Source organism: Halichoeres trimaculatus, unplaced genomic scaffold (assembly GCF_033239565.1).
Source record: "Halichoeres trimaculatus isolate MK-OKI-2021-1 unplaced genomic scaffold, fHalTri1.1 fHalTri1_scaffold_18, whole genome shotgun sequence".
In the NCBI taxonomy this organism is placed as follows: domain Eukaryota; kingdom Metazoa; phylum Chordata; class Actinopteri; order Labriformes; family Labridae; genus Halichoeres; species Halichoeres trimaculatus.
This window is the reverse complement of record NW_027437196.1, coordinates 9,221,359-9,235,367: the sequence shown is the minus strand read 5'-3', so window position 1 is coordinate 9,235,367 and position 14,009 is coordinate 9,221,359. Positions and strand designations below refer to the sequence as shown.

The window sequence follows — 14,009 nt, the reverse complement described above, 5'->3', positions numbered from 1 at the left end:
GCTATACAACAAAAGAGTAGGCTCAGAGTTTAAGTACAGCACTTTTAATGATACAATGGGTTGATGGGTTTTGTTCCTTAACATGGGAGAGAACTGCAAGTCAGTGAGGATTGGGGTGAAAATACACTGGCTATCCAGCCTTATATAAAGTCCACTTTTAAAAAGACATCTCTGGTTCACAGGCAAACCTGGAAATGTTCTGGATCCAGTAATGTGGAATGATATCAACATGACTTCAACTCAAAAAATTTCAAGCTCGTGAGGTTTTACAAGACACTGAATTGTGAACACAGGTTAAAGTGGAACTTGTAGCCTGTCAGAAAATCAAGTTATTGCTAGGATGTCCTCTTAAGTTTCCTGTACGTGTCATTAATAGTGGCTTTAACAACAGGATTCTTTATGTATCGTCCTGCTTGTTTAATAATAGTGGCTCTTCAAACCCTGAGGTGAGCGTCTTTGAATGCAGCACTCCACTCAATTCCAGTCATTGTTACACCATGCACAGAGGAGGTCAAAGGACTGTGGAGATGGCGTCGAGTTCACACACAGAGCATACACACAGTGAACAGTGTAACAAGGAGTAAATTAGTGACCTACAGTGAACCACAGGCTTTGATATTCCACCACACAGTAGCAGCAGGTTTCTATACTGTAAAACAACCAGAATACGTGTACACACAAAGCAAGCAAGAACAAGGAGTACATTTAATGGAATTCTTTTCACCGCGGGAAGGTCAGTGGGAGACTCCTGCCTTTTCGGTCAACTCTGGTGGTAAACAGGGATGCAAGACACAAATAGTGACGTGACCTATTTCACATTCCGTTTCTTATTTGTCCTTTTCCAGAAATATAAGCTGATAATTACTCGAGGGCCGGTAAAATTAATACAGATAAAATTCAAACTCCACCGCCCTGAAGCCTCATCTGACAGGTAGAGAAGAGAGAGCAATGGTACATGTTTTGTACAATAAAACATGTATATACACTCACACACAAATATATATATTTACATACATATATACACAGTAACAGCATAAACATAGACTTTAGGTAAGTGCTAGGGTTTTGAGAGTGGCTTGTTCACAGCCGTGCTATAGGGTTAAGATAATACTGGTAAAGGAAGAATACACACATTCTTTGTACAGCATGGATGAGAATCCATGGCTAGATGAGCCTTCTTGGGTTTCTTCTTCTTCTTCTTCTTCTTTGATTTTTTTTTCTTCTTCAGGACACTTGTCATGTGACAAGGGGCGTTATTGTTGCTATTTACAGGACCTCCCAGTTAGGGAGAGGCGTAGTGCAAGTCTGTCTGTCAGTCACTCAGGATGTGCACAAAAGACATGGGGAACACCCCCTTTCTTTCCGGCTCTCCTTCAATGTGCCCGATCTGGACAGAGAGAGGTAAAAGAAGTGAGAACAGAAGCTAAACAGAGGGATCAGTGTTTGTGCATTTTGAAATGCAGTTAGTGTTCGCCCTGTAGGAAAGCTGTCGTGGAGCTGTACTCACCCACCACTCCTGGTCCTCTTCCCCTGTAACTATGATCACTTCTCCTTCCACAAAGGTTAGCTCGTCGTCATTATCTGCCTGGCAGTCATAGATCGTCTTCACCCGGCGGGCTTTGCTCTTCCCCTGGACACACGAACAAACAAATAGTTAAAACAGTAAATAACAAATTACGACAGAAAAATATGTTTCTGAAACTAACTCCTAACTCCTCTTTAAATTAACTTAAAGAGGGGGTACTATGCTTCACAATATTTGAAAACATGGATCTGAAGTAACAATGATGGGTGTTAATACTTAAGTATGCAAATTTTAAAACTGCTACAAATTCATATGTAGTAGAAATCCCTGAATCTGTCTACAAACTACTCGTAATAGTCCGTGCTACAGTTAGCACGAGATCTTAACAAGACTTGCTGAAAGGATGACATCATCACATTAGGATCTCCTAACTTGCTCATGACACATCAGAGCAAACACCAAGGTCTGCAAATAGCTCCCCAACAGACCTCCAGAGGACTGGCCTATCAGAGGGAAAGGGGTTATGGAGAAGGATGCCTTAAAGAGACAGCACCTAACACAAAGTGTTCCAGAAAGAGGCTGAAATTAGAGTTTTCTGATCCAAAAGCGTGTTTTTTTTTTTTTTTTTTTTTCCGTGCTCCCACCAGAAGGACAATTTTAAGCCCAAACTGTGCAGGACACCCCCTCTTTGAGCCTTGGAAAACAAAACTTCTGGATCATCAGAACTATTTAGTAAAACGTTGAACTGAAAATAAAAGGCACTTTGATACCGTGTTTATCTTCCTCGGGAGAGGCACTGGAGTCTCTGCAGTCCCTGTCGGGGTCCCGTTGGTGTCCTCAGGAGCAGGTTGGGTTGGGGTCCCTATAGTCACCTGCTGATTGGGTGATGGTGAGTCTTGAGGCTGTGGTTGAGGCTGAGTTGAAGGTGGAGGCGGAGGCTGCGTTTGAGGCCTCTGCACGGTCTCCCCATGTGGCGGCCTTTGAGCAGACTCCACAGATCCAGGCTTGGGGGGTATGTCTGCAAGGTGGGGTTTTGGGGGCAGGTCCTTGAGCTGGGGTTTAGGAGGCAGATCTCCCAGCTGAGGTTTAGGAGGGAGGTCGGAGAGCTGTGGCTTTGGGGGGAGTTCTCCAGGTTTTGGGGGGTGATCAGATGTCTGAGGTTTAGGGGGGAGGTCTCCGAGCTGAGGCCTTTCTGCCAGAGGTGCTTTCTGCGGGGTGTCAGTTGCAGTTGGAGACTTCTGGAAGACCTCTGGAGGAAGGCTGGGTTTATCCATCGAGGGGTGGTGAATGGTGTCAATCTTCCGCAACGCCACTAGAGGGAGAAGTTCACGGTTATTTTAAAAAATCTTCAATTCGACGTCTTACGTTGGATAGAAACAGGGTTGGGACTTTACCTTTCTGAGGTAGTTTGGGAAGAACCCTTGGACCAAGTGTAGACTTTGTGTTGCTTGAAGTAGTGCTTAGAAGAGATTTTCAAATGAGGTTTAGTGAGTTTAGTTTTGTAAAGTTTGCCAAGTCAAACCCACAAAACACAGAAGAGGTTAAACAAATGTATCCTAAGAAAAAAAAACACAAAAACAAACCAAATATCAGAGCTCTCGCTGCACTGTGAACTTTTTTACTTTAGTACCTTTGCTGCTGAGGAATTCCTTCAAACTTGTTAGAAACCGGAGACATCTTGCTGACTGGAGGAGGAGTGGAATCGCTTCCTAGAATATCAACATCGATGACGACAAACAGATTAATCAACACCATAACAGAGAGCCAGGCAGGGGAGTAATTTAATATAAATGTGGAAATAACTCAACATGCTGTGATGGTTTAAAAAAAAAAAAAATAGGGGGGAAGGGGGGGCGTCATCTGGCTGAGCTTTCCATGAGCCCGTGTTATTTGGAAACTGAGGGTTGTGCAATAAAGTGTCATCTTGTAATTAGCGGTTGGGTGACACAGAATGCACAAAACAACCACAGAGGACACATGATAAAAGTGGAGCAACAGTCAAAATATCCTCAACATACACATAGAGAGGGGGCGACAAGATTGCAGGTAAGATGACTGAGGTGTGTTTGACCTGTCGTCTTCTGTCTCCAAAAGATAACCCGTCATATCTCTTTGTGCAGGTTGAATAGGTCAAATTAAAAAAAATAAAAATGCATCATTACTGATGATGCACTTGTGGCATTTTTAAAGTGACTGTAATTATACGTTTGAAGCTTTTTCAGGTTGACTTTCTGTATCACTTTCAGTTTCTGCAGCTGAAATTAAAGGGAATGAATGATTGATGTCAAAACATTCTGTAACTGTAAAAAATAATTGAGTAACAGAAAATTACATGTGTGAATGTTTTAAAATGAGAGTCATTAAATAGTCCAGTTGTAATTAAATTTAATGAATCTTCAAACTGCACAGAGTCATAGACGTCTTCTTTGAAATCAACTCAAAATTAAAAGTATTTCGAAAAAACATATTCGGCAGAAAATCTAATGAGAAGCTTAGGAATGTTATTATCAAACAGTCTGAACTCCTCTAACAAGCTTTTTCTAGACGTGGTTTAGCTGCAGGGGTCTGGAAAAAGCCAGTAAGAGGACTTCAAGTTGAGAGCATCTTGTCAGATAACCCTGCATTTTTTGGACAGATAGGATATTTGAGCTTCAGGCTTGCGTCTCACCCCCAGTCAAGCCCCCTTTACTGTGTGGACTGTGAGAGAGCGGGCTGGGTGGGTCAGACAGGGTGCGTTTGTGTCCAGGAGGTGGGGGCGGAGGCCTCTTCTTGGACAGGGTGGAGCTGCCTCCTGGAGTGAGTGTAGAGGGAGGGCCAGATGGGGTAGGAGCTGGAGGAGCGATACATAAAACACATGAGGTGATGAGGACTCCCTACAAAAACATCATCCTATTAACCCCTTAAACCCCAGAGAAGGTAAAGGAGAGGAGAGGATGATGATGAAGCATGGAGAAGAAGAGAGGCGCTGCAAACATGGGGAGAGTTTTCAAGAAGGAGGTTTTGAAGGATGAATGTAGACGGGGATGCAAAATAACTCAAGGAAATCTTGTTATTGGGGGTTCGGATGCATTTTTGTGTCTAAATTGGGTGAATTTGTTCATAAATGTGCCTGTTTCTGTGGATTGGGACTCAGCTGGTTGCTAACGGGTTGTGACAAAAGCAGCTAATAGAGAGCTCAGCCAGAGAGGAATCAGCTGTGGTTAAGAGTTTACAGCTCAAGGACGGTGGGACTTGGTTCCAGAAATAAAAATAAAAAAATCATGTAGGCAAGAATTAATTAACCGGGGATGCAGCTTGCCTACATGGTCCCATTATTTGTGTAAAGAAAGACTCCACCAGCCTGTGAATCTGAGCTGTAAAAGGGAAGAACAACTGAGGGGTAACTGGTATGAGGGGCACACAGCCGAGTAAGGGGGAGAACGTAAAAACAGGATATTCACTGATGTATGGTCGAGTGCCAGCCAGTGTGGCGTAGTGCGAATGAGAGCCAAGGAATGCCAAGTGTGGAGCTGAAAGAATAGAGAAACAAAAAAGAGAAAGAAAAGACAGCGAGATGAGGAGTGTGGGAGAGAATCTACAGTATGTCAGTTTTAAAAAAGAGCGACTCCCACACAATAAAATAACAAGATGAAATCTTACCAGAGGCAAGCAAAGAAAAAGAGAGGAAAATGGTGTAAAGCTGGCCTCGAAGGCGAGCTCTTCAGCACCCAATGAGAGAGCTGCTAATCTGTAGCATCTGAAGAGCTAGCATGTTATTACATAAGTATGCATGTTTGTCATTTAGCCTCTTATTTGGGCTTTTAATCTTATTTTTGCATAAATCAACCTTGTTTCCAGTGCTTTTTGTCACTGAACAGTTCGAGAAATCTAAGTCTTGATAAAAGAGGGCTAACTAGCTGAATGCTAATTGTCCAACTGAGGCTGTAGTAATCATAACGCTAAAGAACACAAGTACACAAAACACATATTAATATACAGCAATACTTTACTGGTTTACCAAAAAATATATGAAAATTAAAAACAGGCTTTGTCAGTGTTGTTGGCCTGTTTTGCTAGCTAGCTGCCTGCATACAGTGGCAGTAACACAATAACGTAGAGCAGTAGTTATACAATAAAGCTAATTAGCATATTTAAAGTTCACTTCATGATTATTTAGAAGTTAATAATGACTTCCTTAAAGAGCTGTAGCTTTAACTACAAGAACATAATTTTTAGCATGTTAGTATTAGTATTACCATGTAAAGCTAACTGGCTTCGCTAATGTAGACTTTGCAAATTATTCTACATAGATAACCAGCTTAAAACTAGCTAGCTAGCTAGGTAGTAACTGTATTACTTTAAGGTTTAAAAAGGATATTATTTGCTAAAAACTTCAATTTCACACCATGTTTACAGAAGAGCACGGTAGCTATAGCCTCAAATGTGCCACAGACAATGTTAGCATTAACTAGCCAGGTAACCGCTAATATCTGCTACTCAAATCTTTGAATAAAACTCCTTTATGTAAATAGTTGCAAGGCAATTATTTACAGTAATAAACTATAAACACTATAACAGCTTAGTTGTTAGCTTGTCAGCATTAGCACAAGCACACAGGCTTTGTAGGCTAAACATTTTTTACCCAGCTAGCTGCTGCTAATAATATCAACATGGCATTACTTAAGCAATAAATAGTGATGTTTTTACATGAATTTTAGATGGTTCAACAACACCTGTTCAAAACTAGTATCTTTATGTGAGAGGCTAATGTTATTTCAGAGCTGTGTTTCACAATGATAATTTGATAGCGAGGATGCTAACTTTTTTGCACCTAGTCAAAAATGTCAAAACATTAAAATTCATGTTGAGTCCATATATGAAAGCTTTTATTACAGACCAAGTTAGCTATAACATCCAATGTTAGTTTTAACTAGCTAGCTGCTAATTTCTGGTGCTATAATCTCTGCGCAACTGTTATTTTGTGGCTAACAAGCCCCCATTGTATGTTTATAGGAACCATAATGTGATTAAAAAGCTACAGAGGAAAGCTTAATGGGGTTTATTCTGATTTGCACTGGAAACAGGTGAACTTTCACACCTCTTGTTTTAAGAAAAATAAGATTTAAATGCAGAATAATGGATTTAAATGACTTGTTGAGATGGATGTTTCCACTGTTAGCCTTAAATGTTTCTAACCATGACCTGAAGCTGTGACTCCCCCTCCACAGAGGAGGAAATGTTATTGTAAATTCCAAATACTGCAGAGGCAGCAGCACGCCCACAGTATCTTATTTGTGTATATTATGTCAAGGTTAATGATGAAGAGTGTGTATCCAGCTTCCCTTTCACACGCTGGCAAACCAGAGCCTCCCTGCTGCCTCCTGCAGCCGTGTTTTCCTGAAGGTTTACAGTGTAAGCGATCTTAATGACACCTGCAACCCACCCTCTGATCTGTGTGTGGACAAATTGCATTCCGCTGCAGGGTGTGTGAATGTGTGTGTGTGTGTGTGTGTGGACTGATTGGCAGCACACAGGAGGAAATTTGCAGAAAAGTGATAACGTAGCATTTCTCTGCAGCTAATCCTTCCCTGGATATCATCAAACATTGACAGACATTACAGTTTAAAACACTGTTTTTACCCCACAGGAATCAGACTGTTTTCACTAAAGATTTAACTTTTAAAAAATGTATTAGCAGAAAAATGATCTCCTGAATTCACTGTTAAAAAACTACAAATAGAATGGATGCAGCACTTGGGGTACTCATGTCTGACCTTTGCCCTGGTTCCTTGGAGGCAGCGGCGGTCCGTCGGCCACGGGGGAGGAAGTGAGGTCAGTGGAGGCGCTGTACATCTGGTTGGTGAAGGCGCTGTAGGACAGACGCTGTTGTTTGTCCTTCTGGCTGATGAAGCCGGGCAGGGAGAGCTTGTCGTGGGGGGACAGGCTGGAGGAGTGGCAGAAGCTCTGAGGCCTTGGGGAGCGGTCCTTCTTAATGGGACTTGGCTGGTAGGGGGGACGTAGACAGAGCAGACAAAATTAGTTAAATGATTTGATGATTGTGTAGAGCTGACATTATTTTAGAGGATATAACCAGGGAATAAATGTGCAAACAGAACAGGACGTCTTTACCGTCCTTGTGCTAAAAACAAAAAGAGAAAAATCTAAATGAGTGAGCGTGGGCTCCAAATGTTGAAATCCCTGATTTATGTTTTCGTGGGTCAGTCAAATATGAGGGGCTGAAGTGATTAAGCTTTGTAGGTGGTAGGGAGGATCTTGAAGTGGATTTAGTTCTGAATGGAGAGCCAATGCAGTTGCTGGAGGAACCGTGTGATTATGTGAACTCCAGCAACAACCGTGGCTGAGTCTGAGTCGTGCAATGTCACGTAGGTGGAAGAAGGATGTTTTGGTTATGCTTCTGATGCGTGGTTGGAAGAAGAGAGTGGGAGTGAGGATGATGCCAAGGTCACGTAATACTGGGGACTGTGGGACTGTGTCGCTATCACTGGTGTTTCTTTGTACCTCAAGTATCCTGTATTTATCTTTATGATTCTTGTCTTGTATTTTCCTTCTTGTTCTTTGTTTTATTTTGTAGTTCTTGATCCCTATGAGTCTGATTTAGCCTCTTTGTTGTGTGTTTTCTTTGTGTTTATCTGTTTGGTGTATTTATCTTGTGTTTCTTGGTGTCAGTAGTTGTCTTCTACCAGTTGTTTCTGAGTGATCCTTGTTTTGTGTGTTCTCTTGTCCTCTGTCTTGTTATACACTTGTGTTGATTTATTTTTGGTCTATTTAGGGCAAAATGATGTTTTCCAAAAACTCCAGCCACAGTGAAGTAGGCCTTAGTCTCCTTGTTTCTTAGGTTCCTTGTCAGTTTGTCTTATCTTCATGTCATATCTTGCCATGCTTTGTTCCCGTGATTCTTCCCCATGTGGCTTTTAATACCCTAGCGTAAGTGTTTCCTGATATTTGGCCTGTACTATTGAGATAGGTTTAATGAATCTTTGTTTTTTAATTAATGTGCCCCTGGGTCCTCTCCACCTTTTTCTGTTTCCCGCTCAATCTTGACAGAGATATCTGGATCTTGTAAGAATGAGTTAACTAGTGAACAATGTCTACAGACACTGCAGGCAGCCTTGTTTAAGTGACTGCTGTTGAGCAACATTAAGCAGTCTGGTTTAGATCAGTACGGTTTGGTATGGTTTGGCTCGGTTAAGCTCAGTCCTGCTTGCGTTTCCACAGCCAACCGTGGTAGGGGGCATGTAAGATGAATGCCGACAGCTGCATCAGCAACATAATAGTGTGATGCCATAGCAGCGTGACACAGTGTACCCCACTAATAAATCCAACGAGGAGGAAGAAGAAAAACGCATCACAGTAACAAAGAGCAATGATGGAAGACATGCAGCATTTCATCCTCTTCATCCTCTCTGTGATTGGCATGTAGCTCTTTAATACAAAGCAAAATCAAGCTTTGTTTCGGAGAAGTCTGTGTGCCGCCAGGAGAAATACAGCCACTGTTAGGGTAAGTGACGATTCTTTCGACCAATCAACGGTCTGCAGTGTTGTAGCTCCACCTTCCGAGATCGGATCGCTTGGTGAAAACGGGGCTTTAAAGTAAAGTTTACATTTAGCAGTTACTATCTGCTGCTTAATATAAATTCTATTATGATATTTGTGGTTCTGCAGTTAACTGTTGCATCTAACATAAATATCAGTCATATCCTAGTTGCATAGCCTAATATATTGTTCTATTTCATGAATTAACTCTATATTGGCTGAGATAACCGTGTGTGTGTGTTAAATAAAAACAAACAACAACAATGTGATATCCGCTCGAATTGTCAGTATCGTTTGATAAAAAAACGATATCAGTCGAAAACTAGTTCGAACCTTATCATCGAGGTCATCATCGCTCTCGTCCATCTCCTCCAGTCTGAGGCTCCACTCGTACTCCACATGGATGTGAGGGTTGAACTTGCCTTCTGCAGCCTGCACAAGCTGACACACACACACACACAAACACAAATCACAAATTACACACATGATCACATCTAGGATCCCTTTTGGAATCAGTATATAAGCCACAATATGCAGAAATTACATTAAAATATGCCAAAATCATAATCAAAGACTGCAAATTTTCACAGAATCAAAAACAGGGCTGGTTATATGTATGTTTAGGGCTGATTACCCTGCACACAAAGCTTTTCAGGTTGTTTTATTCTCTATTGTGTTTGTTGATCTGAGATTTTAGCTCAGTTTAAAGAAGCTTTTTTTGTTTGCATGCTCATATTAGCGTTAATAATGAACATATATGAACAATTATTTCCACTCTGTTGACGCTGCAGCCTGAGGCCGCAGACAGACCTTTGACTGCCATCTAGTGTTCTCACTAACCTGCTCCAAACCTCTCAAATGAACCACAATCTGAGCACAACATGCCTTTGTTTCATTCTCAGCTTCCTGTGTGACCATTTGTAGTCTTTTTTAGCTCGTTAGAATCCATCACGGTGTCTAAAATGAGCAGCTTGGCAGCACTTTACTTACTGCCTCCTCACACTGAGTGTTCCTCAGTCGCCTGGCAACATCCAGCGCCGTCTCTCCGTTCTGATTGGCTGAAGGGGGAGCGGAGGGGATAATCAACAGTTAGAGGCTGATACGTGCGTACGGGTGACTCGAGCGAGAAGGGGATGTGACTCACGGATATCAGTGGCTGGTTTGCCCCTCAGGAGCAACTTGAGGCACTCGGGCTTCTCGTACATGCAGCAGTAATGCAGAGCAGTGTTCCCCCACTCCGTCTGCTTATCCAGGTTACCGCTGAGGGACACACACACATAAACACACACAGAGTGAGGACACAGGTCACATGCCTGAAGGGTGTTTCCAGAATACTGCAGCTTCAGGTTGATTTTAGGAGTTAAACACTGAAACATCAAAGGCGAGCGGCTAAATCTGGCGTAGACGAGCAGATTAGGTCGGTAAAAATAAAAACACAGATCTCCTCGAGCGTTCAGAGAGACATCTCTAATAATAAGAACTGATTATGACGCCACTTAAGCTATTAATTAATGAAAGGGTTCCACTTGTTCTGCAGAGGCCATGTGCACGAGGAGCAGTGGTGGGTAAACAATTGAAAAGAGAGGAATAAATTAAAGCAGAGAACAAGTGCTTGACCCATTTCTGTTTGCCTTGTGGGAATCTGAGCTGAGCTGTGCAGAGCTAAGCTTTCCACTGCTCCTGCACTGCCGCACCACTACGGAGTAAAGCACAGAAACAAGAAAGAGGAGAAGAAGAAGACGCAGACGTTTGATGGTGTTTGTTTCCACAAAGCTGATGTTTACCGTCTAACTCTTCTCTAAACTGCTCCTCCTTTTGCAAGAAATTCTTAAAGATGTTTGCCAAAAGCCTTTCCAAATACTTTTCCAGCTTTCTAATAAAAAGTACTCTTTAAAAAAAATGCACCTGTTCTGCACAAGGAAGTCCACCAGGTGCAGGGAGGTCTGGTCAGCAGTCCGTACAGAGTAGTGCAGTGCGGTCTCTCCAGCTTCCTGCAGGGGGCCATCAAACACAGCAAAGACAAGAGTGAGACAATCTTGGGCAGCATCCATTCTGTATTCTCTCCCTCTGTGTCTCTTTGAGCATTTAAACAAGCTGCAGTAAACAAAATGGCTCCTAAAAATAATATTTCAGGAGGAAACACAGCCAAGGTTTGCTACATTTGAGGACATTCTTGCTGTTATTTCCATCTGGGATCTAGACGTAAAGGATTAATGGTGAAATATAAGGATGTAGGGTATAGGAAAGGGTGTATTTAGACACACATTCATGTTCGTTCCTGGTTTTTGTGTAAGAGTGGGATGTCACTGTGCCGTCTTCAGTCGTTCAGATCTCCTGACAGCAGCAGATCAGATAACCGTGAGACAGACGGCAGCAGCAGCAGCAGCAGCTCCCTCCACCATCAACAGATATCCTCTTTTATCCCGCTCGCTTCATTGTACACTTAATTTTTCATTAGGGAACTACTACGTCTGTGTTATAAAACCTTGACCCATTTATGTCAGATTAAGTCTGATCAGCCGTGTTGTTTACAGTGCAATATCTTCACCATCCACTGCCTGGTCTTTAACTTTGATCAAAGCAGCGAGGGAAACAAAGAAAATATCAGACTCAGCCGCAGAATACAAAGCAGAGACGTGATTTAAGCTGCCATGGATGTCGTCATCCCAGCTCTAACGATGTGATGCCCTGTGATGAGATGAGGGCTGCTGCTGGATATCACCACCTGCTGGTGAGGTTATCCAGATGACTCAAAATGTTCCACCCATTTTTAGACGCCAAATAAGTCACAAACTGGCAGAGGAGTGTCAGCGCTGATTGTCCTGATGGGAGTAAAACGTCTCATGAAGACAAACCAGTACGGTGTAATGACGTGTGGAGCTCCCAGAGGATGTTTCTGGGCTTCATGGTCCAAAGTGAGATCATGGTGAGTAATAAAAGGAAGTCATGTATGATTCTGCAAAGGGCGGAGGCTGACATGTAGGAACTACTCAAAGCAACAAACCAACCTATTGTGTCAAATCCCCACCATGTGCATCTTAGATTAATGATTACAAAACAAATGTAAAGGGCCAGTTCACTAAAAAAGATGAATATTTCAGATTCATGTAACCAGACGTTTTTCTTTGAACCTTTATCTGTCAAATCTGTTTTAGTGTTGTCAAGAAAATCTTACTAATAGTCGCTTTTCAACAGCAGGAACTCACCCCAGGAACTAGAAAGCTGTCGAGGAAAATAGGTGCATTTTCAACAGTAGGAACTTTCTGGAGGAACTAAATACATTTCGAGGAATTGTGAGCATTTCGACGTCAGTAGCTAACCCTTTAAACTAGGAACCTTCTGAGGAACTATGTGTTTTTCAACTGCAGGAACTTTCCAAAAAAACTAGTGACCTCTTGAGGAAGTATGTACGTTTTCAGCAGCAGGATCTTTCAGGAGGAACTAAATACTTTATGAGGAACTGTGACCTATTTGTTATCCGGGACTAACCTCAGAAACCAAGAACTTTATGAGAAACTACTGTCTGTTTTTTAACCAGCAGGAACTTCTACCAAAAACTAGGAACTTTGAGGATCCTTTTTGAGAATTGTGTGTGTTTCAACTACAGGAACTTTCTCTTGGAACTAGAAACCTCTCAAGGACCTATGTGCATTTTTAGCAGCAGGAGGGGTTTTATAGTTTTTGAGGAACTGTGCCTTTTCAATACCATTTTGTTGGCAGCAGGAACTTTACCCTGGAGTTAGTAACATTTTGGGTAACTTTGTGTGTTTCAACAGCAGGAAATTTTCCAAGGAACTAAAAAACAATACCCTTTTTGACATCACGAACTTTTCCCGAGAACCAGGAACCTTTTAAGGAACCAGCAGGAACCTTCCCCAGGAACAATGAAAATTTGAACAGAAATGTGCATCTCTATACCAGGAACTTTCCCCAGGAACTAGTATCTTTATAAGGAACTATGACGGTTTTGACAACAGGAACCAGGGTTTTAATTTAGTTCAGGGGTAGTTAAATCTCAGCTTTAGGTATGAGAGTTAGTTTGAGTTACGTTCACCTGATCATTTAACCTCTGCCCCTGTATCCATAAACTTAAAGGACTCACCGGTCCCACCTCAGGGAGCGGCTCCATCAGCTCCACCCCCTCAGCGTAGACCTGAATGAGGGAGAGCAGATCCCTGGACTGAACCGCCTCAAACAGCTCTATCATCTTCGCCGCCGCAGATGTGCACGTCTTCCTCGCAAACTTGTGGTCCACGTATTTAGCGTTGATGAACTCCTTCCTCACCGTCCTTTGGAGGAAGAAAAACTCAGTCAGCCGTTCAGATATCAAAGAAATGTAGACGACAGGAAGCTTTAACTCACATGTCACTGGATGGAGTGGGCTTTGGTGAAGGGGACGGGAGGTTTCCCTCCATGATCTCATTGAAACTACTGTTCCCTACATTCTTGGCCAGCTGAGGGAGGAGAGGAGAGGAGACAACAGCGTTAGCTCAGGGTAAGAGTTTAACTTCATTTCTTTTGTTGTTTTCATTCCTTTAACTCACCAAGAGTTCTGATGTTCCCAGCTTGTCAAGCTCCATGGACTGGATGCGGGAGATGTGGACTCCCATCTCTCGGTGGATGCCGGAGCACTCAATGCAGGTGAGGATCCCCAGGTTGGTAGAAAGCCACTTGGGGTCTGAAAATAAAACAAAATACAAAAGACAAAACTGATATTTAAAATAGTTGTTACACAACATCTGTATTTCCACTACAGTCGCCTGACATCTTGAAGCAGAAAACACGAGAAAATTGAGGTCCAGAAAAAAAGGGAAACAATTTTTCAGCTGGAGGAGCATCAGTCCTGCCTCTTATTGAAAATATGTTTGTGTGGCTGCATTGTGCTCTGGATCTTAAGGCGGCTGTCTGCAGGGAAATTGGTTTCTCAGCGTCGCTACAGCTGATTTATTCC

The 14,009-nt window shown here is 42.4% G+C and overlaps 1 protein-coding gene across 6 annotated transcripts in view; it reads right to left on the bottom strand.

Annotated features, from left to right (window-relative positions):
* Positions 1-28: 28 nt before the first annotated feature.
* asap1b (ArfGAP with SH3 domain, ankyrin repeat and PH domain 1b) overlaps positions 29-14,009 on the bottom strand; it is a 76,010-nt gene continuing 62,029 nt past the window's right edge. For 2 of the 6 annotated variants that reach the window (XM_074693300.1, XM_074693301.1), the window contains 14 exons: positions 13,603-13,736; positions 13,421-13,512; positions 13,161-13,347; positions 10,964-11,049; positions 10,203-10,318; positions 10,049-10,116; positions 9,392-9,499; positions 7,279-7,507; positions 4,966-5,034; positions 3,156-3,234; positions 2,920-2,984; positions 2,296-2,837; positions 1,508-1,630; positions 29-1,387 (listed from right to left, as the gene is read on the bottom strand). In XM_074693300.1, the coding sequence (XP_074549401.1) occupies positions 1,313-1,387; positions 1,508-1,630; positions 2,296-2,837; positions 2,920-2,984; positions 3,156-3,234; positions 4,966-5,034; positions 7,279-7,507; positions 9,392-9,499; positions 10,049-10,116; positions 10,203-10,318; positions 10,964-11,049; positions 13,161-13,347; positions 13,421-13,512; positions 13,603-13,736 (1,973 nt within the window). In that variant the 3' untranslated portion in view covers positions 29-1,312. Of the gene's footprint in view, positions 1,388-1,507; positions 1,631-2,295; positions 2,838-2,919; positions 2,985-3,155; positions 3,235-4,193; positions 4,356-4,965; positions 5,035-7,278; positions 7,508-9,391; positions 9,500-10,048; positions 10,117-10,202; positions 10,319-10,963; positions 11,050-13,160; positions 13,348-13,420; positions 13,513-13,602; positions 13,737-14,009 lie in introns of all 6 variants that reach the window. The other 4 variants (XM_074693298.1, XM_074693299.1, XM_074693302.1 and 1 more) reach the window with 2 other exon arrangements.